This window comes from Panthera onca, chromosome C1 (genome assembly GCF_046562875.1).
Source record: "Panthera onca isolate mPanOnc1 chromosome C1, mPanOnc1 haplotype 2, whole genome shotgun sequence".
NCBI lineage: Eukaryota > Metazoa > Chordata > Mammalia > Carnivora > Felidae > Panthera > Panthera onca.
In genome coordinates, this window is record NC_138346.1 from 210,098,505 (window position 1) to 210,121,290 (window position 22,786).

The window sequence follows — 22,786 nt, forward strand, 5'->3', positions numbered from 1 at the left end:
GATCTCTGCGTGGCTATTTCCGCGCGGGGTGTGCTCACAGCCGAACTGCAGACCTTTTAAAACGCTGCTCTCACCGTGCGGGGCTAACCCTGGATACAATTAGTCTAATTCTTGCCGGTCCAACTGCTGAAAAACAGTACCTAATTGTTGTTCTGGGGTTTTTTTTTGAAGTTTTTTTTTTTTTTTTTTAAGCAATCTCTACGCCCAACGTGGGGCTGGAATTCACGAGCCCGAGATCAAGAGTCGTGCACTCCTCCGACTGAGCCGGCCTGAGCTGAGATCATGAGGTCATGATCTCAGCCGCCCGGGTACCTGCTTGCTCTAAATTGGATTTCTCCCCACACTAGTGCAGCTGACCACCCTCCCCTATTTCTTCTCCCGTGAGCCGCCTATTTGAACCGCTGCTCAATCTTGTCTGCTTCTCTTTTTCCTGCTGGTCTGTCGCAGCTCTCTGCCGGTGAAGGATTTAGTCCTGTGTGTTGCTTTGAATTATTATTTTTGCCCAGGGTCAAATGACCTTTAAATTTTGCTTATGGTGGGTTTTTTTTAATCCTATTGAGAAACTTTTATGTTTTCCGAGCCAACTCGGTCAATCTTTTTCTTCACGGTCTCCCGTTTTTCCCAGTCTAGTATTACAAAAGTATTTTTATCCTTCTATAGTTTTGGTTTCTTCTTCTTCTTTCTTTTCTTTTCTTTTCTTTTTATTACTTTTTTTTTTTTTTTAATGTTTAAACCTTTATACGTGGCATGAGGTAAGAATTGAGCCTTATTACTTTCTAGATGGAAAACTCATTTTCCACATTATTAGTGGTCCCATCCTGATTTGGGCTTTCATATGCCACCTTTCTAGATTATTTTAACTGGGCCATTGCCTGTCCCTGTGCCAGTCTCCGATTTCAGTTTATTTATTTTGAGAGAGAAAGAGAGTAGGGGAGGGACAGAGAGCCAGGGAGAGAGAGAATCCCAAGCAGGCTCCACACTGTCAGTGCAGAGCCCAAAGCAGGGCTTGAACTCACAAACTGAGATCATGACCTGAGCCGAAATCCAGACTCGGACGCTTGACCCGCTCAGCCACTCAGGCGCCCCCAGTCTCTGATTTTTAATTATTTTCACTTTGTCATTTTGATAGGGGCAGAACAAATCCACCCCACCCCCCGACTATTCTTTTCCAAAACTGTTTTGACTATTCTGGCACGTTCTTTTAGATTCAAATTTCAATTCAACTACCTTTGGGGCTTGGAGTAGAATTATACTGAATCTTGGGATTATTTGGGAGGGAGACGGTATCTTTGCGACACTAAGTCTTGCCATCTGGGGCCGTGGAACTTTCCCCCAGTCATGCAGGTCTCCTCTTCCATCCTCTGGTAAGTGTCAGAGCTTTGGTTAGGTAAGTCTCGCACATTTACTGCCAAGTGGGTTACACATGTACACGTATATAATGAGTTAGGGAACATTCTGCCAACCGGGAAACAACTTCTGCAGAAAGTACAACAGAAAGGGCGGGTGACGCGGCGCTGAAGGGTGGGCGCTCTGGGCAGGAAGCAGGGGTCCAAAGCCTGGCTCTGCTGCTATGGAGCGGCAAACTGCTCAACCGTCCAAACTCATTTTTTTCTCTGGGTGGCTCAGTGGGTGAAGCGTCCGACTTCGGCTCAGGTCATGATCTCACCGCTCGTGGGTTCGAGCCCCGCCTCAGGCTCTATGCTGACAGCCCGGAGCCCGGAGCCTCCCTCGGATTCTGGGTCTCCCTCTCTCTCTGCTCCTCCCCCGCTCGTGCTCTCTCTCTCTCAAAAATAAACGTTAAAAAAAAATCTTTTTAAACTCTCTTTTTCTCATCTGTAAAATGGGAGAGAGCTGAGCTGTTCAGTATAGCGGCTGCTAGCTCCATGGGACTACATTGAATTAAAGTTAGACACAAGTAACAATTCAGTTCTTCAGTGACACTGGCCACATTTCACACGCTCAATAGCCCGTGCGTGCGGTACGTGCGGTACGTGCGGTCAGGGGTTCCTGACAGTGCAGGTACAGAACATTTGCCTCCTTGCAAAAGTTCCATCGGACGGTGCTAGTTTGGAGGACTGAATGATACAAAGCATGCAAAAGGCTTACCATCCATAGATCCTGGTAAGTAGCAACTGCTCGGTAAACATGAGCCACTCTTATTAAGAGTAATGAACCCGTATTCTTAAACCCGTAACAAACCGCTCAGCTAAACCTAACAGCAGGTACAAATGAGACACAATGAAGCGCTCTGCTCTCAAGAACTACCATTCCCTTCACTGGTTCACCAGCAGGGGGTTCCGAAGCCTACCCTTTAACCACTCTTTCTGTTCTTGTCTTTTTAACGTCTTATTTACTTTTGAGCGAGAGGGCACAAGGTGGGGAGGGGCAGAGAGAGACGGAGACGGAGGGTCCAAAGAGGGCTCCGCGCCGATAGCCGCGAGCCCGACGTGGGGCTCGGACTCACGAACCGCGAGATCGTGACCTGAGCCGAAGTCGGACACTCAACCGACTGAGCCACCCAGGTGTCCCTTAACCACTCTTTTCACAGCATCTTTTACAGCAGGTTAATAAAGATGTCCCGTGATCTCAGGGGACAAGGTGTTCTCGAATCGACGCTGCAGCCCAGCGTGGTTCCTGAGAGGAGCAGGAAGAAAGGGACAGTCTATGAACCAGTGACGGGAGGACTTTAGGAGCTGTGCCCACAGCGTGACCTCATGCTTTGGGAGTTGGTCAGCAAAGCACGACGCGAAGGTAAACAGCGGAGGCGTTCTCCCTTCACCGTGGACAGGTCGCAGCCGGCAGCCACTCGCTACGCCGGTAACATCAGCAGGCTCTGAAAGAGCTGGGGAGTGGGAGGGGAGCAAACATCACACGAACGAGGGCGCTAGGGCAACAGAATTTAGGGAATGAGGATACGGAACACAAGTCAGCCTGGAAGCACAGTCACCAGCTGTGCTCCAAACTACTCTTGGGTTCCATACAATACACCTGCTGCTGGGACTGAGGCGGCTCTATTCAGAGCACCGCCGTTTACTGAGCGTGCTTATTACGTGCACTAGGAAGGGGAGGGGTGGATGTCCGGGGGCAGACAACTGGGATGGGAACGTGGGTTCCGCTACTCACTCACTGTGTGACCTTGGGCAAGTGACCTCCCCTCTCTAAAACTCAGTGTCCTCCAGGGCAGATGAACACAAGGGAAGGGAAGCAAAAATCATCTAAAAACAGGGAGGGGGACAAAACAGAAGAGACTCATAAATATGGAGAACAAACTGAGGGTTCCTGGAGGGGTTGTGGGAGGGGGGATGGGCTCAATGGGGAAGGGGCATTAAGGAATCTACTCCTGAAATCACTGTTGCACTATATGCGAACTAATTTGGATGTAAATTGAACAAATAAAATTTTTTTTAAAAAATTAAAAACTCAGTGTCCTCATCTGTGAAACGGACTTAGTAATCCTCCCTATAGGTTGCTGTAGGGGTTTAGATAATATGGACGCTGTCTTTATCAAAGTGACGATGACATACTTTACAAACACTATTTAATTTAGTCATTACAGCGGCTCCATAAAGTAGGTCACAGAGCTAGTAAGTGGCAGAGCCAGACTCTCGATCCAGGTCTTTCCATCTACCCTGGGCTCAAGATCCCTGAATGAATAATGTATATAAAATGTTATGCTCTGATCTAATATGCTGCAGGAGAATGCAAGAAAGAGAAATGCGGTCTCTCTTTTTCAAGCCACAGAACTAAAAAGCCACAGAACTAAAAAGCAATTCTTCTTGGAAGACGAAGCACGGAGAAAAGGCGGGGCAGCATGTTTAAGAAGAAATCTTGCCTATTCTTCTCGCCATCTTTTTGCCCCACACCGGCATCTCCCCAGGAGTGAGGAAGTGTATCATTTGGCTAACCCGCCGCCGTTGCCCCGGGTGGAAGTGAGAAAGGGTTGGGTTCGAGATCTATTGTGAAGGCGGTGCCCCAAGGATTTACTGATGGATTAGATACGGGGTATGAGAGAAAGGAAGGTGCCAGGATGATTCTAAGGGTTTTGGTCTAAGCAACTGAATGGCGACGCCGTTTCCAGGTCAGGTGGAACAGTGCTGTGGACATGGTAAGCTCGAAGCACCTATCAGATATCTAGGTGGTGATGTCAAGGAGACAGGTGTATAAATGGGTCTGGAGCTCAGGGAGTGGTATTTCAAGCCGTGGAATGGACGAGGTCACCCTGGGAGTGCAGGAGGACCAGCACCTGAGCACTGAGCCGGGGCCCTCCGATGGGAGACCAGGGGTTCTCGCCCAACCTGCACAACAAAACCACTAGGGGAAGGCAGGTGAATCCTAATGTCCAGGCGCCTTCCCAGATCAATTAAAGCAGAAACTCTGGAGGTGGAGCCCAGGAACCAGTATTTTTAAAACGCTCCCCACGTTATTCTAATGCCCAGCCTGGGCTGAGGGGCACTGCTTTAGACTGAGAAGGTACAGCCGATGAGGCAGGTAGCAAATCTGGACAGTGTGCGCTCCAGAAGCCAAGCGAAGAAAGTTTCCAAAAGGAGGGAATGATCCCTTCATCAGGGTCACAGTCCCACAAAAAGGGAGGTGCTGGGAAACCCAGCGAAGGCGATATGAGAGTAGGGATGGGGACAAAAGCCCGAGAGAAGTCGTCCAAGAGAGGTCAAGTTTACTTGGATCCCGTTTCCGGCAAAGGAGGCATTTTTAAAATGACATTGATGAGGCAATTAGAGCTTAAAAAACTTCATAGTTATTTGATGATATTATGGAAAAATTATTAAAATTTGTAAGGTGTGATAGTGGTATTAGGTTATGTGAGAAAAGAATCCTTACCTTTGAGCAATGTTTACTGAAAAATTTACGGATGTCTGGATCAGGCAGGGCGCCTGGGTGGCTGAGTAAGTTGAGTGTCTGACTCTTGGCTTTGGCTCAGGTCATGATCTCACCGTGCGTGAGTTCGAGCCCCGTGCCGGGCTTTGCACCGAGAGTGCGGAGCCTGCGTGGGATTCTCTCTCTCTGCCCCTCCTCTGCTCGTCGCGTGCTCTCTCTCAAAGTAAATAAAAATAAACAAAAATAACAGAGGAGAACGCTGTCACAAAATAGCCCATGAGATGATAAGCACTGTCCATGGACTTCAGCATACCATACTGCCTAGTTTGGGTTCGAAGAAAGAGAGAGGGGAAGAGAAAGGAGGAAGGGAGGGAGGAGAGGAGACAATAATACAGAAAACTCCTTTGACCAGTTTTGCCGAAAGAGTGGCAAAGAAATGGAGGTGGAGTAAAGGAGTCGAGTCCTTGAACAGGAAAGACAGGATGGCACCCACCACCCCAGGGGAGGGTGGTGCTGATGGGAAGCCAGACGCAGTGGGCAGGTGTGCTTGAAGGCGGCAGGACGAACCGTTCCCATCAAAGGGAAACATCAAAAATAAGCAAGGTCAGCTGAGAACGAAGAGAGGGACTAAGATTTAAAGTAATTTTTTTAAAGCCACGGTCTCCCTAAAGTCCTTTAAGTCAGGCATGTTCCCAGACCACGCCCTGGATTCCCTGCTTCTGATTCTGGGGGTGTGCACAGGCCCGGGGAGCGCTGGGCGCAGCCCAGCCACTCTCTCAAAGCCAGGAGGACGGTGCTCCCTGCGGAGCACCCTGGGAAGACCGGCCATCACGAGACCGTGCCAGACCCCGTGGCTGCTGGGAAATGTGGGTGGCACACTCCAGCAGGCCAAGAAATGCCTGACTCGGGGCATTTTAATTCGGGTTGGTCCCACTGTCTGCTCTGCGTGGCAGCCGGCTCTCTTTGTCTCCTCTCTCTCTTATAGACACACAACTGAGAAACAATTTCTAGTTCTGTGGTTGGCACCAAGAAACCTTTCCAGAACTGGTTCCTAATAGGTTAACTCAAAGGTAGCAATGAAAGATTACAAATGACCAAAGGAAAATAAGACGGTTACAGGTGCCTTTCTCTCTCTGTCAGTCCACACCAAGGTGGCCGAGATGCCCCGGAGCAAACAGATGGGAGGTCTGGAATCTAACTGCTACCTACTCACAGGCTGTACGGGGCAGGGCAGCGGGAGGGCTGTGGGAGGGTCCCCATCCCCTATTTACAGAGCTGGATAAGAATCCCTGCCCCAACAAGGGTAGGAGAGTCCACAAGGTGGGACAGACACAGGGCTGTGAACGTGTCTTTGGGAACTGCCTGACCATGCGGGGCTCCCTGCCGGGCCTGCTCCCTCCCTGCTTAGCACACAGAGCACAGGAGAATCTGGTTCCTCTGCTCCCCAGGCAACAGCAGCCGCCCTGTGGGCTCCATGGAGACCAGGTATATTTAGACCACAGAATGTTTAGAACGGCCTTGGCAGTCTAGGAGGTGGAAATCCAAAAGTAGGAAAATCCCACGGAGCGAAGCGTGGACGGATACCTGACTTCAACTCACCTCTTTTATAAATGAAATCCATGATGGCCCTGGTTACATGAGCTCGACTCAAACTCTGAGCCCCCTGAGCTGCGGGGCCACCTGATCCCTGAGCTGCCTCTCACCTGATGCTGCTTGCGGGTGCGCTTTGGGCAAGGGACGAGTCTTAAGGAAAACGAGAGGGCACTGCCTGCCTTGCCTTTGGAATTCTATTTACAGTGTGACCACTGCCGGGTCAGAGTGGCCCTGTGGCCCTCTCAGACACCGGCTCTTCTTACCAAGGCAGAAACTCAGAGGAAAGGCCGAGGTCAAGCCATGTGCTACCGTTTATTACCCACCTTTGGTGTTGGGGTGCCCCTAAACCTTGATGCCTGAACTCCCCCGGGAGAGGGACCCCACGAGGGTTCATCCCCAGCAGAGACCACTGGAGAAGAGGTGGTGGGGTTAGAACCACCCAATGCCCCCCCGGGGAGCCCACCGAAACAGTGTCCCACACTGGTCTCCCATGAGCATTTTGCACTGCTGCAGGCACAGACTCATGGATTTGAAGAGAAGGCTCATCCTGCATTCCCTCAAAAATAAACCAGCAAACATGCAAACAAGGCAGGCAAACTGGAGTCTTGTAAGTCTCAGCAAAACTTCTTAAGAATAATAATGCCCGATCCAAGGAATGGAAGGCCAGGGCCAACAGCTTTTCTGTGCAGAATCTCCACTGGAGTCTAAGACAAGGCTGGTCCTGGCCAGGCTGAAGAATTTTGGAACCCAAGAGTGCAAGCACCCGTAGAAATCACCTGGTTACACGGCAGAGTTTCCTGGGGGCTTCCATGGTTGGGTGGGGGGGGGGGGCTAGTCCGAGTGAGGCTGTCAGCGAATCAAAGTTTGACTACCATACACGCGGAAGATCAGAAGAATCGTCTCTCAGCCAGAATCCTCATTCTGTCGGCAGGGAGATCGGGGCCCAGGGAGGCGAAGACACTTCCTGCCTACCCCCCAGGCCAGGTGAGCTCAGACACCCCGCCAGTAGCTGTTCCTGGAGCCCCTTCTGCTTCCCTCCCACCTGAGGATAAAGCGACACTCGGGGGTACCTGCCCTAACCATCTGGAAGCGCTCATCCCAATGTCCTACTGAGGGCAGGGCAGTAAGCGGCCCGGGGCCATTCCCAGGGCTCTGCAGAATGGGAGTCAGGGGTCTGGGGACAATGTCAGGAAGGTCTTAAGTGCCTCCCTCCTAGACAACATGAGTGTGTGAACAGAGGCTCTGGCCCGCCGCGTGTCGAACACTCCGCCAACCCCAGGCAACCGCAGTGCTTCTGATTCTCTCTCCTGATTTTAAAATCCCTAACCTGAGATCCCACCCCACCTTAGCCTGAAAAATACTTCATTCCCAATGACCGTCAATTTCAATTAGATTATAGAACCAGAGAACCGGCAAATGGGAAATCGCTGCTACATAAGGAGCCAGAGATCCTGCAGTTCAGAAATGATCAGCCTGATTTCTTGGGGGGCATGAAAGACACTGTCCTTCTGCCAATGCCCCTGCCCAGGAAGAGCTTGTGCCCGGGCTGGGTGCCATCCTAGGACTGACTGGCCCCACACGGAGAGTCACCACGAAGGGTGTGCTGTTTGTTTGCCACGAGCGTGCACTGTCTCTTGAGCAAGATGAGTGAGATCAATGCTTCTTAACCCTTTATTTGCTACTAAATACGCCCAATGATACTGCTTCCTTTCCCACTACCCAAGTCGCTGCTCATTAGCCCCTTTGCTGGAGAGTTGGCGAGCTCTCTGCTTTATTGGCAGCTCATGGAAAGATATGCAGGGGGGAAACGCTAAAAAAAGCAGGTACTTGAATTATCTGCGGATTCCTTTTTTTTTTTTTTTTTTCTTTTTTACTGCTTTCTTTGGGGTGTTGAAACAGTGATAACAGAAGGCGACTGGCCTTGTTAGGCACAGATCTTTTGGGTAATTTGATGAAATATGGTTTCCAAAAGAAGGTAAATGCTTCTCTTTCCTGGGGGAGGGGTGTCCGAGCCCCCAGGTACTACAATTGTTCTGCCTCTCAACACCGCACCTGGCGCGACTGCTTGTGGCGGGTGGGACTGAGGACTCCTTTCAAAGTAGGGACCGAAATGGAAGGAGTCTCTGCTAAGGGGTCTCTAGGCAAACACCACAGATCCAGAAGCCAACCAATGACCAGAAAGATCGCGCGGCACACACTTTGACCACTGGGATGGAGGCGGGACCTGTGTTCTCAGTGCTCCAGGGTCAGGTCAGGGTCGTCAGGGCACTGACGTGTGGCACACTGGCAGGAAGAAGGGAGTTTCTCAAAGCCTCCGTTCAGTTAGTCTTTCAAAGCCTGGGAGCGCCCCCTGGTCCTGCATTCATCTTTCACTTCCCCTTTCCTCTGCTGTACCTGCAACACGACCTCACGCAAGCGTCCCTCACCCGACAACCATTTTGTTGCTACGGAAAATGGCACCAAGTCACCGTCGAAACCAAAACACGAGGTTTTGAGGACACTGGGGGGACCCGTGCCTCCATCCCATGGTCCGTGCAATACAATCAGAGACGAGGGGCTGGAAACGTCAATACAGGGTTAAGAGGGATGACAGCAACTCCATGGACGACAAATCTGTAATGGCTATTAAAGGGCAGCCATTGTGATTTGTTGACTGGCTGTCTTCTCTTCTACAGTGGCAGCCCCAGGGAGCAGGGGCTTGGTGGGTTCTCGTCGCTGCTGGATCCTAATGACTGGAAGAGCACCCAGCACGTCACGGTCACTCAGCAATTATTTGTTCAACGGACACGTGCTCTTAAGGAGGACTGAGAGGGTGCCTTGATCATCTGTTATAGTTTCAAGACGGACATCTTGGGGATGGAAAAGGCCCAGAGAAACGAAAAGAGCAACAGCCAGAAACGTGGTTCGAACCCAGCTCTGCTCTTTATGAGCCTCACAAGCCTGGCAAGTTCCTTCTCTACACCTCATCTCCCACAGGTATGAGCTAGGGCCCGTGGCCTATCTTGCAAGTTTGTCGTGAGCCTGACCGAGGAAATGCATGTAACCGGCAGGTGCTGAAGAAACTCAATGGAGGGACTCCTCTGGTATCATTACCCCGCTGCCTCCTGTACACTTGGGCATTTCGTGCCTCGGCAGTCTGTGACACCCAAAATAAAGAACCTGGGGGGAAAGCGTGAACAGAGGTTGACTACTTACTTAAGTTTGGAGATTTTTGTGGATTTCAAGTCTACGTTAGTCCCTTTCTCGTTCTCATAGGTTACCAGGTTTCTCAGAATCTCTGAGTCCCAACTCTTTAAGACAGCGAATCATGGGAGAGAAGTGTTTCTAGGAAACTAATGCTTCCTTCCTTATGTATTTCTTTTTTTTTTTTCTAACATTTATTTTTGAGAGAAAGAGACAGAGCATGAGGGGGAGAGGGACAGAGAGAGAGGGAGATACAGAATCCGAAGCAGGCTCCAGGCTCTGAGCTGTCAGCACAGGGCCCGACGCGGGGCTCGAACTCACAAACCGTGAGGTCATGACCTGAGCTGAAGTCAGACGCTCAACCGACTGAGCCACCCAGGCGCCCCACCTTATGTATTTCTATAATGCTCGTAAAGCATTCAAGAAAAGGGGGGAAAGATACATTACAAACACATAAAATAGGGAAGAATGGGTACGTGGCAGGGCCAGCTGCTCTGCTAGCAAGACAGAGCGGGCATCCTCGGGACCCCGGATAACCACAATAACCAACAGACCAACGACATGAGCTTTCAGACAGGGGACTGAGCTCCAGACAAAGGGACTCTCCCACAAATGGTCCTTGTCCTCCTGCCTCCAGGGGAAGTTCTAGGATGTTCACACCTTAAGCGAGCAGCAATAAGGAGGACAGGGCTGGAAAGGAAGGTTCCCCCAAACCAACCGGCCCCGCTGCCTCGTTCAGACTCCCACGGAGGGGAGCCAGGGGCCCGGACACGGTTGCTCTACACTGCTAGGTACTTCCAGGTCCCAACCTCAGAAACCCGCTTCGTGGTTTCTCAGCAAGCCCCCTCCCCACCCCCGGGAGAAGAGCCCCATTGCTCTCCTTGGACCTAAGAGCACCTCCAGCTTCAGTGGCATCATCCTCCTGCCATGGTGGTGAATCCTGATGCTCGAGTTGAGCACCAAAGACTCGAGGGGGGGATCGACCCACCCCAGAGCCCCACGGTACCGACAAGTGGCAGCCTTTTTCCTGCGGCATCCATGCTCCAAATACTGCCCCTCGCCTTCCACGTTCAAACCTGTCTTGGCCGCTCCACGTTGGTTTTCAGACCAAACATTTTTGCTGGCTAGCAGCAGATTTTCAGTTTTGCTGGCAATTTCTCGTCACACTGGGCTCCAGCTGGATGAGCTCCGAGGGGGCCCCGCAGGGGTCACCACCCCTCCAGCTGAACTCCAGAGTGTTAGCCGCACCACAGAGTGAAAACACAGCCACTGCTGTAGCCCCCAACTCAACAGGGGGCCGGCTGCTGCCACATGGCCACCTGGCTTCTGTCCAACCCCGGGTGCAGGTGAGTTTCTGCCCGGCCTCCAATCATCCAACGGGGCTTTCAGTCTGGATGGGCCTCACGCTAGAGCCAAGAGCCAAAAGCCACGGAGAAAGAGAGGGCCCGGGGTGTTCTTTGATGGGATGGAGAGATCCACAATGTCACAAGACTTCAAACAGAAACCTAATGTTAGAAACGCATTTTGTAGAAGGAAAACCATATCTTAAAACTGAAAAGAAAAAAAAAAAAAACAATTAAAAGAAAGGGGGAGGGGCGCCTGGGTGGCTCAGTCAGTTGGGTGTCCCGCTTCGGCTCAGGTCATGATCTCGAGGTTGGTGGGTTTGAGCCCCACATCTGGCTCTCTGCTGTCAATGCAGGGCCTGCTTTGGATCCTGTTTCCCTCTCTCTCTGCCCCTCCCCCGTTTGTTCTCTTTCTCTCTCTCTCTCAAAAATAAATAAATAAACAAACAAACAAACAAACAACCAAACTGAATGGGCAAGCGGGCGCCTGGCTGGCTCAGTCAAAAGACCATGCAACTCTTGATCTTGTGGTGGTGAGTTCGAGCCCCGTGTTGGGTGTAGAGATTACTCGAATAAAAAAAAATAAAAAACACTGGATGGGCAGGGCTCAGAAAAGGCCATCACAGCATCTAGTGCTGGGTCTGAGTGGGGTCACTCAAAGGGTCAGGTGCATGCTTCTGTGGTTCCTGCTTGGGGGCCTGCGGGTCCCTCCCTGGATAGCCTCCGTCCTGGGAGAGAGGAAAGGAGCCCAGAACAGCTACTGCCAACATCAGGACACATGCAGGGGAAGAGGCAGGAGAAGTAGCCCGACCCCGAGCACTTCAGTTTATAAAATGTGTGTGTGGATACTATTTTATTTAGATCTCTGCCCCAGCGACTCAGGTCACTGGGGATTTTCAGAACGCTTCAGATTTTTAAACTCTTAAGAGTTTTTCCATGAAGCCTGAGAGAACAAAACTATTGATTGAAACCCAATGGTCAATATACCTCCCACATGTATCTAAATACAAGGACCTCTCTAGAAATCAGCTGCCCTAGCTAATTTTTAACGTGCTGGCACATCCAACCCATTTGGAGGGTGGGGAAACTGGGGAGAAAAAGCCCACCACCCTCGCCAGCCTTTCAGCTGCACCCAGGCTAGGCCCCGGGCTGGGAGACCCCTGCTCGCGGTGCCTGGCCAGAAACACAACCTCACTCGGGACCTAAACTGGAGGGACAGCGTGTGTGCCCAAACTGAGGCGGGTGGGAGACCTATGTTGTCCCAGGTGAGGGAAAGTTGGGATGACCCAGGAGTGTTCATTCCCTGGAAGGTTACTTTATTAAAGTCCATTTATTCACCCTGTTTAAGGAAAGTAGAGTTGAGGCTGAGGAGACAGAGAACGGGGGCCTCTTACTTTTTATTTTACATATTTCTGAGCTCTTTGTGTGTTTTAAAAGTTTATTTAGTTTGAGAGAGAGAGAGTGCGAGCAGGGGAAGCGCAGAAAGAGCGAGAGAATCCCAAGCAGGCTCTGTGCTCTCAGTGCAGGGCCCCACATGGGGCTCGATCCCACGAACCGTAAGATCATGACCTGAGCTGAAATCCTGATGCTTAACCAACTGAGCCAACCAGGGACCCCTCTTTTTGTGCTTTTTAAAAACAACCGTTCATTTTCTTAGAATGCTCTCTCATTCTCTTACCCTAGTCAGTGTCCCTTATTGGATGCGACATCACCTCCTTAGGTCAGTCTTCTCCGGTCACCTCCTCTATGGCAAATTCCACTGCCAATTCTGTATCCTGCCCAATGCCTTCAGACCGCTAATCACGACCTGGAATCCTCTTTGCAATGGTTTGTCTATTGAATCGCCAACTTGCCTCTCTCCCAGAAGTATCCACTCCATGGATCTTATCTGCCTTGCTCCCTGCTACCCTCCTAGGGCCTGGGACCCTGGGGACTTCTGGGGGACACCCACTAAATATTTTTGAAAAACCAAATACATGGACACATGTTGGGATCTACGAATGTCCATACTCATTCCACGGGCCTGGTGTAACACACAGAAACACAGTTATAATCGAGATTTGATTAACTGTAGGACCGGTCCCACCGATTTCTCCAAAAGCGACCCCTAGCCTACCCTGAGGAAGGCTTTCTACGTGCGTGCGCACGCACGCAGCCCGCTTTGGCAAATAAAGGCGTATCGAGCTACTCTCATATACGGACGGATTGTCTGTGCTTGCTTTTGAGCTACAAGGGCAGCGCTGAGTAGTTGCAACAAAGACCACGTGGGCTGAACATATTGACTACCTGGCATTTTATGAAAAAGTTTGACACACCCCGGGCTGGAAGACACAGAGAAGGGTAGCCCGAGACTCTGACTGCAAATCCCACGGGAGCGAACTGCAGCGTTCACATAGACACCTGCTAGTGGCAATGGTAGCTAATATTTTAGGTAGGCCTTGTCATGAGCCACGTATTGTGCTCAGTGATTGAAGCGTATTATCTCCTGTGATTCAATTCTCATGACAACACTCTGGGGGAGTCCTGACTGCTGAGGCTCCTGGAGGGCTGATAATTTGCCAGGGTCAAGGAGGTCAGTGCCAAAGCCAGCACTCAAACCCAGACCAACCAACGCACAGACTGTCGGGGGACAGAGGCTGCTTCTTCCGCTGCACATGTACGCATCGGACACTCAGGCTTCTCAAAAACAAAACAAAACTCTCATGGAAACCACTGCCTGCCCTCCCCTGGAGTAGATGCTATCTAGTAGAACCACATGCCAATTCAAAATGCCAACTCTGTCTTTGACGCGGACATCTCTCCATTAACGAATCAGCAACCGCAGGCTTTATTATCTGCACCGGGGATGTTTCTGCCTTCTCTCCCTTTCCAGAACATGTGGAGCTTGCTTTTCATTGTTACTATTTTCCTTTAACTGCGCCGTTAAACTCGGGAATTCTCTCTAACCCCCAGAAACCCTGCCTTCATATCAAAACACAGGTTCCCCTGGATCCAGGCGGGATAACAGCTCTGTCACTGTCAGTATGACAGTGCATATTCTTGACCACGAAACCTAGGTGTCAGAAGAACTGAACTCGACAACACTGCTTGGGGACAGTGGCTACACCTGGAGGTGTAGCTTCTGGGAGGGGAACAAGGAGGGGGGGTTTCTGGATGATGGTTATGCTCTGTTTCTCGATCTAGGTGTTGGATATGTGGATATGTTCATGTTGTGAGAACTCATTCAGCTGCACCCTTAGGAGTGTAAGTATATGCTATTTTCTGTAGGTATGCTCTATTTCGATAAAAAGTCCTACAGTGCCCTCTGCAAACATAGTAATACACAACGGATCTTTTTTGCAGAAATACACATCTCATTTGCTTCATGCAACATCCTTATAAAAAGATCAGCAAGCCCATTTTGCGGGACCTTTGGGAGGTGCTGAGGTCATGAGCCCTCACGCAGGGGATTAATGCCCTAATAACAGAGACCCAGCTCCCTTCGGCTTCCCCCATGTGGGGACACAGGATGAAGTGAGCACCCCGCAATCGGAAGGGGGCCCTCACCAGAACGCAGCCACGTTTTCAGGCTTCCGGCATCCGGAACTGTGACAAAGAAATTTCTGTTATTTATAAGCCACCCAGTCTATGGTAATTTGCTATAGCAGCCCAAACAGGCTAAGACAGCTTCCTAAGACTGGCTTGAGCGCCCTGCTAACCACTCTGCAGATATGCTCTCATTCTATAGATATTCTCTTCACAACAACCCTGACTTTATCCCTGCCTTATAGATGAGAAAAATGAGGCATGGAGAGGTCAAGGAACGTACCTAAGGTTAGACGGTTACTCATAGGCAGGCCAGGGGTTCAACCCAGACAGCCCCAGTCCAGAACCCACGTTCTTAACTGTGATGCTGGTCATGCCTTTGGTTGTGATGCACCCAAGGATGGCTTTCCAGTTTCTAGTGTGGGTCTTCCATCTTCGGGCATGCGTCACGGCTCAATAGAACGCGCTTGTCCAACGCGTACAGGAGCAAGAATCTCAAGTGCACCCACCTCCTTCATGGACGGCAGCTGGATTTACAGAGTGAATCTCCATGCCACACAAATGACAGGGTCCATGCCGGCCCCCTTTCTACCCAGGACTTCCCCATGCATTTGTTGGAAATCCGAGACCGAGCGCTTGGCCCACCAGAAGCCACAGAGGCCCAGATTAGGTTAGAAACCCCAAAGGTCGGGGCGCCGGGTGGCCCAGTTGGTTAAGTGTCCGGCTTCTGCTCAGGTCACGATCTCGCGGTCCGTGAGTTCGAGCCCCGTGTCGGGCTCTGTGCTGACAGCTCGGAGCCTGGAGCCTGCTTTGGATTCTGTATCACCCTCTCTCTCTGACCCTCCCCCGTTCATGCTCTGTCTCTCAAATAAATAAACATTAAAAAAATTTTTCTTTTCAAAAAAAAAAAGGAAACCCCAAAGGTCTTCCTTTGTCTTCCGTGAGGAAAGATCTATTGCTTTTTAATAAAGTATTTGCTTACCCCGCACTCTTTGAGTAAGCGAAAACTATACCCCGACTGCATTAGCAAGGCTCGGGCAAAGTAAATATAACTTCTGTTGGATGTCTGCAATGTTCCTTTCAGTGAGAGCACTTTGAATCCACTTTTCTTTTAAGCCACATCGATCTCTATGAAAGGTAAAATTGCTTACCTATGTTACTTTTGAGGAATTTAAGCGTCCTGTATGGGGTGGGGGGAGCTATTTAAATACAATCGTTGATTTCATCAATTGTCTTCATTTTGGTTTGTTGAACTAAAATAATCTGATGAACGAACCTTTCCTCCCCCCCAACCCCCCAAATCATTCCTAGTTTCCGAGACTATCAGGTGAGCCAGGAACTCAAATTAGGGGGGAAAATATCCAACCACCTTCTTCAAATGACTGTCAGTTCAGGTTTGGTGTTAAGAGGACAGAACCCTGCTGACTTCCTCACACAGGCAGTGACATACGCTTCATAAGAAGTATTTTTTTCCTACGGGCAGCCTGGGCAACGATGTCTACCGTACGGAGCCCCCACGCAGCAGGGTGCCCGTGCGTGCCACCAAGTTCCGCGGGTCACCCTCCAACCCGCAATCCCCTGGCACTTGGGGTCCTCGGGCCCAACCCTGAAACGAGCCTCTTCGCACTGCCATCCTTGAGCAAGACGAGGCAAGGAACTTCCCAGGACCGGAGGCAACGTCGCCCAGAACCCAGAACCGGGAGGAGCGGAGGCTGCTTATGCCCGGCCGCCGCGCCCCGAGGTGCCAGCCCCGGGAGGCCCCGCAGACCTGCGCTGCGGGGCGGCGGGGGGGGGGGGGGGGGGGGGAGGAGGGGGACAGGCGTGTCGAGGCCCCGCGGAGTGACGCAGGGCCCCCTCGGCCGGTGGCAGCTCTGGGGGATGCTGACCTCAACTTTGTTCTTTAAAAATAGCTGGGAGGCCGCGGCGCTCACGTGAGCGGCCCCCGCTTCCCCCGGCACCCGCCCGGGGCTCCCGGCGGCTCCCGGGGTCGCACAGGGGGCAGGGCGGTGTCCCCGAGCCCCCGGGGACAGGACGGACCCCCCCCCCCCCGGGCCCCGCGGAGGGGGGAGGGGAGCAGGGGGCGCCGGGTGGGGTCGGGGCGTGGGGCTGGGGGTGGCGGGGGGGGGTCGGCCGGGCCGCGGGGAGCGGGCCGCGCTCACCTTCTTCACCGACAGCGAGATGTTCTCCAGGATCCGGTCCTTCACCTCCCGCGGCTCCATGGCGCCGCCGCCACCGCCGCCGCCGCCGCCGCCCCGCCGCCGCCGCTTCCCGCGCCGGGGGCCCGGGGCCGCCGCCAACCGCTGCCGCCGGCCGTGCGGGGGCTCCGTCGTGCCGGCCGCGGGGCCCGGCGCCCGCCGCCCGGCCCTCGCCTCGCCCGGCCCCTCGCTCCGCCGCGGCCAGGCGGCTCCGGAGCGCGGCCGGCGGGGAAGAGGCCGCGGGCTGTGCGCGGCGGCGGCGGCGGCGGCGGCAGCGGCGGCGGCGGCAGGAACTGATGTCAGGCGGGGCGGCGCCAAGGCCGGCGGTCGGGCCGGGGCGCCCGCGCCCGGAGACCCGCCGGACCCCGCGTCCCCGTCCCCGGGCCCGCAGCCCCTCCGGCCGGGGTCGCCCGGGACCCCCGCAGACCCCGGGCCCCCGCGCCCCAGCCCTTGTCGGCTCACAGCCCCTCGGGCCAGGGTCCGCGGGAGCCCCTTAACCCCGGGGACCCCCGGGTCCCCGCAGACCTTGGGCCCCCCGCCCTGCCCTTGCCGGCCCACGGACCCAGGTCTCCCGGCCCTCCCCAGCGACCCCGAGCCCCTCCACCCCCTCCGGCCGGGGCCCGCGGAGCCCCCCACAGACCTCGGGGATCCGGACAAGCCGCCCCCGCCGGCCAGCGACATCCCTCAGCCCACAGACCCTCCCTTTCCTCGGCCCAGAGGCCCCTGCCATGCCCGGGGTCGTGAGACCCGCCCCCCCGCACCCCAGAGACCCAGGGCCCCTGGCTTCCGGCAGCCTGGAGACCCGGGCACCCCCCACCTCGACCTACCCAGAGACCCTCACCCTCTGGCCCTTCCTGGCTGCCCTGGCCCTCACCCGCCCCTGGAAGCCAGTCCGTCTCCTCAGTTCCCCACCCTCACGCCCAGTCCTAAACTTTAAGGCCATTTCAGGTCCCGGGTGCTCCTCCCCACCAACAAAACACACCCTCCGCACTTCCCCTTCTGTCCCAACACCCACTCTGATTCTTACCCACAGCCCATTGATTGCTACCCGTGCCCCAGCTCTCCTTCGGTGGGGCCGCATACCCTGGGGGCCCCAGCTGCCTCAGCCCTGAAACCCACCCTAACAATTCCCCTCATCCCCCCAATTCCCCATCTCTTAAAGCCACCCACACTTAGAGTTCTCAGTCTCCTACCTGGCTCACTTAGCTCATTTGGTCTCCAAATGAACATACCCTGATGCAACCATGAGTCCCGCCTTTTCATTCTTTTCTTTTCTTTTTTTTAAAGTCAATCTATTGGGGCGCCTGGTTGACGTTCCACTCTTGATTTCCGCTCGGGTCACGATCCCAGGCTCGTGGATCAGGCCCGGTGTCCGGCTCCATGCTGAGCTTGCAGCCTGCTTGGGATTGTCTGTCTTCCTCTCCTTCTGCCCTTCTTCCCTGCTTGTGCTCGCTTGCTCTCTCTCTTTCTCTCAAACAAAAAAAGTCAGTCTATATCCTTTTTTGTCTCACTTTATGAAACTGAGATATAATTGACAAATAACATTAGTTTCAGGTGTACAACATAATGATTTGATATTTGTATATTGTGGAATGATCAGCACCCTCTTTATTTGAAGAAACCCCAATTCTCAACTTCAGCTCCCTATATTTTCCCTCTTTGTCCGGGCATACCTTTCTCAGCCTCCCAAACCTGGTCTCCCCAGCACAGATGCAAAACACTGATTCTACAGCTTATCCTAAATGGACCCCTCCCCATACACAACCAAAAGTTCCCTCTCCATCCCTCAGTTTCCCCAGGAGAGATCCAAGATGGTGGTAGTTATGTTTTTGTTGTTGCCTTCTTGTTTTTTGTTTTAATATTTCATTCTTTTTCAATTTTCTTAACGTTTTTATTTATTTTTGAGAGACAGAGAGAGACAGAGAACGAACAGGGGAGGGACAGAGAGAGAGAGAGAGAGAGAGAGAGAGACAGAATCTGAAGCAGGCTCCAGGTTCTACCCTATCAGCACAGAACCCGACACGGGGCTCAAGCTCACGAACTGTGAGATCATGACCCGAGCCGTACGTAGCCAGTCACCTAACCGGCTGAGCCACCCAGGCACCCCTTTAATGTTTTATTTTTAAGTCCTCTCTACCCCCAACGTGGTGCTTGAACTTACAACCCCAAGACCAACAGTCTCATGGTCCACCAACCTAGCCAGCCAGGAGCCCATTGATTTGTTTTTCTGTCACTGAATAAGGGGACAAAATTACATGTCAAGAAAATGAAAGAGAACTACTTGAGAAACTGCATTCTATTACCACTTCAGGATCTAGGTCAAGAGTTCTTGAGACTAATGATGATGGTGACGATGAGTAATGAGTACTGACTACGTGCCATGCTCTGAACTAACTGCTTTACCTACATTCGTCTCCTGTATTCTCACACAACAACCCCCGCACAGATGATGGGACCCGTTCGCATCCTGAGTCAAAGTGCCCTTTACATTTCTTCGTACTGTTCCAGCAGGTGATCCCGCAGGGGCTCGGTCTACCCCTTTAGGAAAAGAAGTCAGTCTCTCAGCTGAAGGCATTTCTTATCAGCGCTGAGCTCAGAAAAACAGGCGAGAACAGTCTCCGTGGAGCTGGGCTCAGACAGAATGTCAGGCGGAGAAGACGTTACAGTTGCTGGGCAGGTAGAGAAAAGGCTGAGAACAGAGGACTCAGTACGTTGAATGAAGAAAGAAATAGTCACGTGTCCAAATGTGTTGGTGGCGAGCAGGAGGGAAACTGCTTGAATGACCAGGCTAATAACCTTGGTGAGCTCCCTTCCCACCGCAGTCAGCTAGGGTGCCAACAGGCCCCGACCTGTCAGATCCAACTCTGGCTCATGAGAATCCACTGAGCCCAAAGTGGAACCAGTTAACTTTGTGATTCTCCCCTGCCGTTAAATAATAAGACGTTTCTGGGCGGCATCTTCTGCTGGACGCCACCTCCCTATAAATGGCTACTCGCAGCTTGGGCATGTGATGGCTTCCACGGATGTTTTTATTGCTTGGCTATATACCTGTGATGGCCATTTCTGCCATGTCCTTTACATCTCCATACATTGGGGGATGGTCACATTCAACTGCTGACAACATTCGTTAGAAATTTACCGAAGGTCTGCATGGGTAAGCGGGTGGGAGAGGAGAGGCACATTTCAGTCTTACAAGACTTCTTGCAGGAACAGGAAGGGGCCGAGGGCGTGTTCACGTGCAGATAATTGCCCCAGGCCCAGAACTCGAATATGGAATTTGCCCTTGCCTGTCAAAAACAAGGCAACTCAGGGGCGCCCTGGGTGGCTCAGTCGGTTAAGCGTCCGACTTTGGCTCAGGCCATGATCTCACGGTTCGTGGGTTCGAGCCCCGCATCGGGCTCTGGGCTGACAGCTCGGAGCCTGGAGCCTGTTTCGGATTCTGTGTCTCCCTCTCTCTCTGCCCCTCCCCCACTCGCACTCTGTCTCTCTCTGTCTCAAAAATAAATAAACATTAAAAAAAAAAAAAAAAAACAACAAGACAACTCAGGGGGCACCTGGCTTGCTCAAAAGGTACAGCATGTGACTCTTGATCTTGAGGTTGTGAGTTCGAGCCCCCTGTTGGGTGTAGAGATTATCTAAAGAAAACAAAAGTGGGAGCGCCTGGGTGGCTCAGTTGGTTAAGCATCTGACTTCAGCTCAGGTGATGATCTTGTGGTTCGTGAGTTCGAGCCCCAGCTCAGGCTCTCTGCTGTCAGCACGGAGCCCATTTTGGATCCTCTGTCTCCCTCTCTCTCTCTGCCCCTCCCCTACCCCTCACTCTCTCTCTAAAAAAGAAATAAACATTAAAAAAAAAAAAAAACTCAGAAAAAAAAATTAAATACCCCAGGATGCCTATCAATCTTGTTATAGGGAGTCATTGAAGCTCCTTCATTTATTGCACAAGACTGCTGATCATGTGGAAAGTGCATGAGACTCTGAGGCATGAGGAGTTGAGACGCTCAGTTGACTCATGCTAAGGCCTCGGGCAAATCACTCTGTCTTAGTTTCCAAATCAGTGTCACAGGAAAGATGACTTTCTTCTTCTTCTTCTTCTTTTAAATATTGTCCTGACCTCCCGACTGCACGATCCATCGGGCGAGGGATGAAGTGGGGAAAGAAGGCACATCATAGAAAGTCCACGGACCTGGCCACCGGCTCGTCTTTACTCTTCTTTCCAAAGATGTGCGCTGCCTCGGAGAGGAAAAAGATAGGAGAAAAGTCTAGCAGCTTTATCCTGCCACATCCTTAAAAGGTCATTGGACTAGATCATTTACAAAAGGTTTTTTTTAACGTTTATTTATTTTTGAGAGACAGAGAGCGTGAGAGGGGTTGGGGCAGAGAGAGAGAGAGGGACACAGAATCCGAAGCAGGCTCCAGGCTCTGAGCTGTCAGCACAGAGCCCGACGCGGGGCTCGAACTCACGGACCACACCACGAGATCATTACCCGAGCTGAAGTCAGAAGCTTAACCAACAGAGCCACCCAGGTGCCCCATTGGACTGGCTCATTTAAAACAAACAAACAAACAGGGACACGTGGGTGGCTCAGTTAGTTAAGGGTCTAACTTTGATTTCAGCTCAGGTCACGATCTCACAGTTCATGCCCTGGAACCCCGCCTCAGGCTCTGTGCTGACGACACGGAGCCCACTAGGTATTCTGTCTCCCTCTCTCTCTGCCCCTCCCCTGCTTGCTCTATCGGAGAGGCAGAGAGAGAGGGAAAGAGAGAATTCCAAGCAGGCTCCAAGCTGTCAGTGCAGAGCCTGAAGTGGGACTCAGTTTCACAAACCATGAAATCAATGACCTGAGCCAAAATAAAGAGTTGGATGCTCACCCCCAGGTGCCCCTAAAGATTTCATTTTTAAGTCATTTCCACATCCCATGTGGGGCTCAAATTCACAACCCTAAGATCAAGAGTTGCAGGTTCCACCGACTGAGCCAGCCAGGTGTGCCCAGGTGATTTTATTTGAAAATGTTGAGCATCCAGGGGACCTGGCTGGCTCAGTTGCGAGAGCGTGTGACTCTTGATTTGGAGGCTGTGCGTTCGAGCTCCATGTTGGGTGTGGAGATTGCTAAAAATAATGACAATCTATTTTCTTTTTTTTTTTTTTTCTTTTTTTTTTTTTTTTTTTCAACGTTTTTTTTTATTTATTTTTGGGACAGAGAGAGACAGAGCATGAACGGGGGAGGGGCAGAGAGAGAGGGAGACACAGAATCGGAAACAGGCTCCAGGCTCCGAGCCATCAGCCCAGAGCCTGACGCGGGGCTCGAACTCACGGACCGCGAGATCGTGACCTGGCTGAAGTCGGACGCTTAACCGACTGCGCCACCCAGGCGCCCCAATGACAATCTATTTTCTTAAAATGTCGAGGGGCACCTGGGTGGCCCAGTCGGTTGAGCGACCAACTCTCAATTTCGGCTCAGGTCATGGTCCCAGGGGCGTGGGCTTGAACCCTGTGTCGGACTCTATGCTGAGCAGGGAGCCTGCCTGAGATTCTCTCGCTCCTTCTGCCCTACTCCCCTACTTACCCTCTCTCTCTAAAATACATTTTTTTTTAATTAAAAAATTTTAAAAAATGTTGAACATCCAGTTCCTTCCTCATCACTGTCCAGTCAGCAAGACAGTTTGGTGAAAATTGGGAAGTCATTCCACCTCCTAGTTTATTTTTTTTTTTAAGTTTGTTTATTTTTGAGAGAGAGAGAGAGAGAGAGAGAGCAGACGCATGAATGAGAGAGAAAGAGCAGGGGAGGGGCAGAGAGAGGGGAAGAGAGAGGATCCCTGATGGTGCAGAGCCCCACGTGGGGCTTGATCTCCTGAATCTTGAGATCGTGACGTGAGCCGAAATCTACAATTGGACGCTTAACCAGCTGAGTCACCCGGCCGCCCCAACGTCCCAACTTCAACGCCTCCATATCTTCATGTCACGGCATCTGGAAGGACATCCGGACTCTTCTCTGGCCTCCAAGGTCACAGCTGATTGGTCCAGCCTCTCTCCCTGACTCATCTCCCAAGCCCTCGGCTGGTGCGTGCCGGGACCTGTGCCAGCCCTTGTGCCGTCCTCGTGCGTTCACACCCGAG

General features: G+C 52.2%; 1 protein-coding gene and 1 long non-coding RNA gene across 3 annotated transcripts in view; one reads left to right on the forward strand and one right to left on the reverse strand.

Moving 5' to 3' along the window:
* The window catches only part of PLEKHM2 (pleckstrin homology and RUN domain containing M2), a 35,585-nt gene extending 18,217 nt beyond the window's left edge, over positions 1 to 17,368 (reverse strand). For both annotated transcript variants that reach the window (XM_078452352.2, XM_078452351.2), the window contains exon 1: positions 16,637 to 17,368. In XM_078452352.2, the coding sequence (XP_078308478.1) occupies positions 16,637 to 17,353 (717 nt within the window). In that variant the 5' untranslated portion in view covers positions 17,354 to 17,368. The remainder of the gene's footprint in view (positions 1 to 16,636) is intronic.
* Positions 6,213 to 9,603, forward strand: LOC132672517 (uncharacterized). Its single transcript, XR_009607553.3, has 2 exons — positions 6,213 to 7,410; positions 9,102 to 9,603. It is a non-coding gene; the product is annotated as an uncharacterized LOC132672517 (long non-coding RNA).
* Positions 17,369 to 22,786: the final 5,418 nt, after the last annotated feature.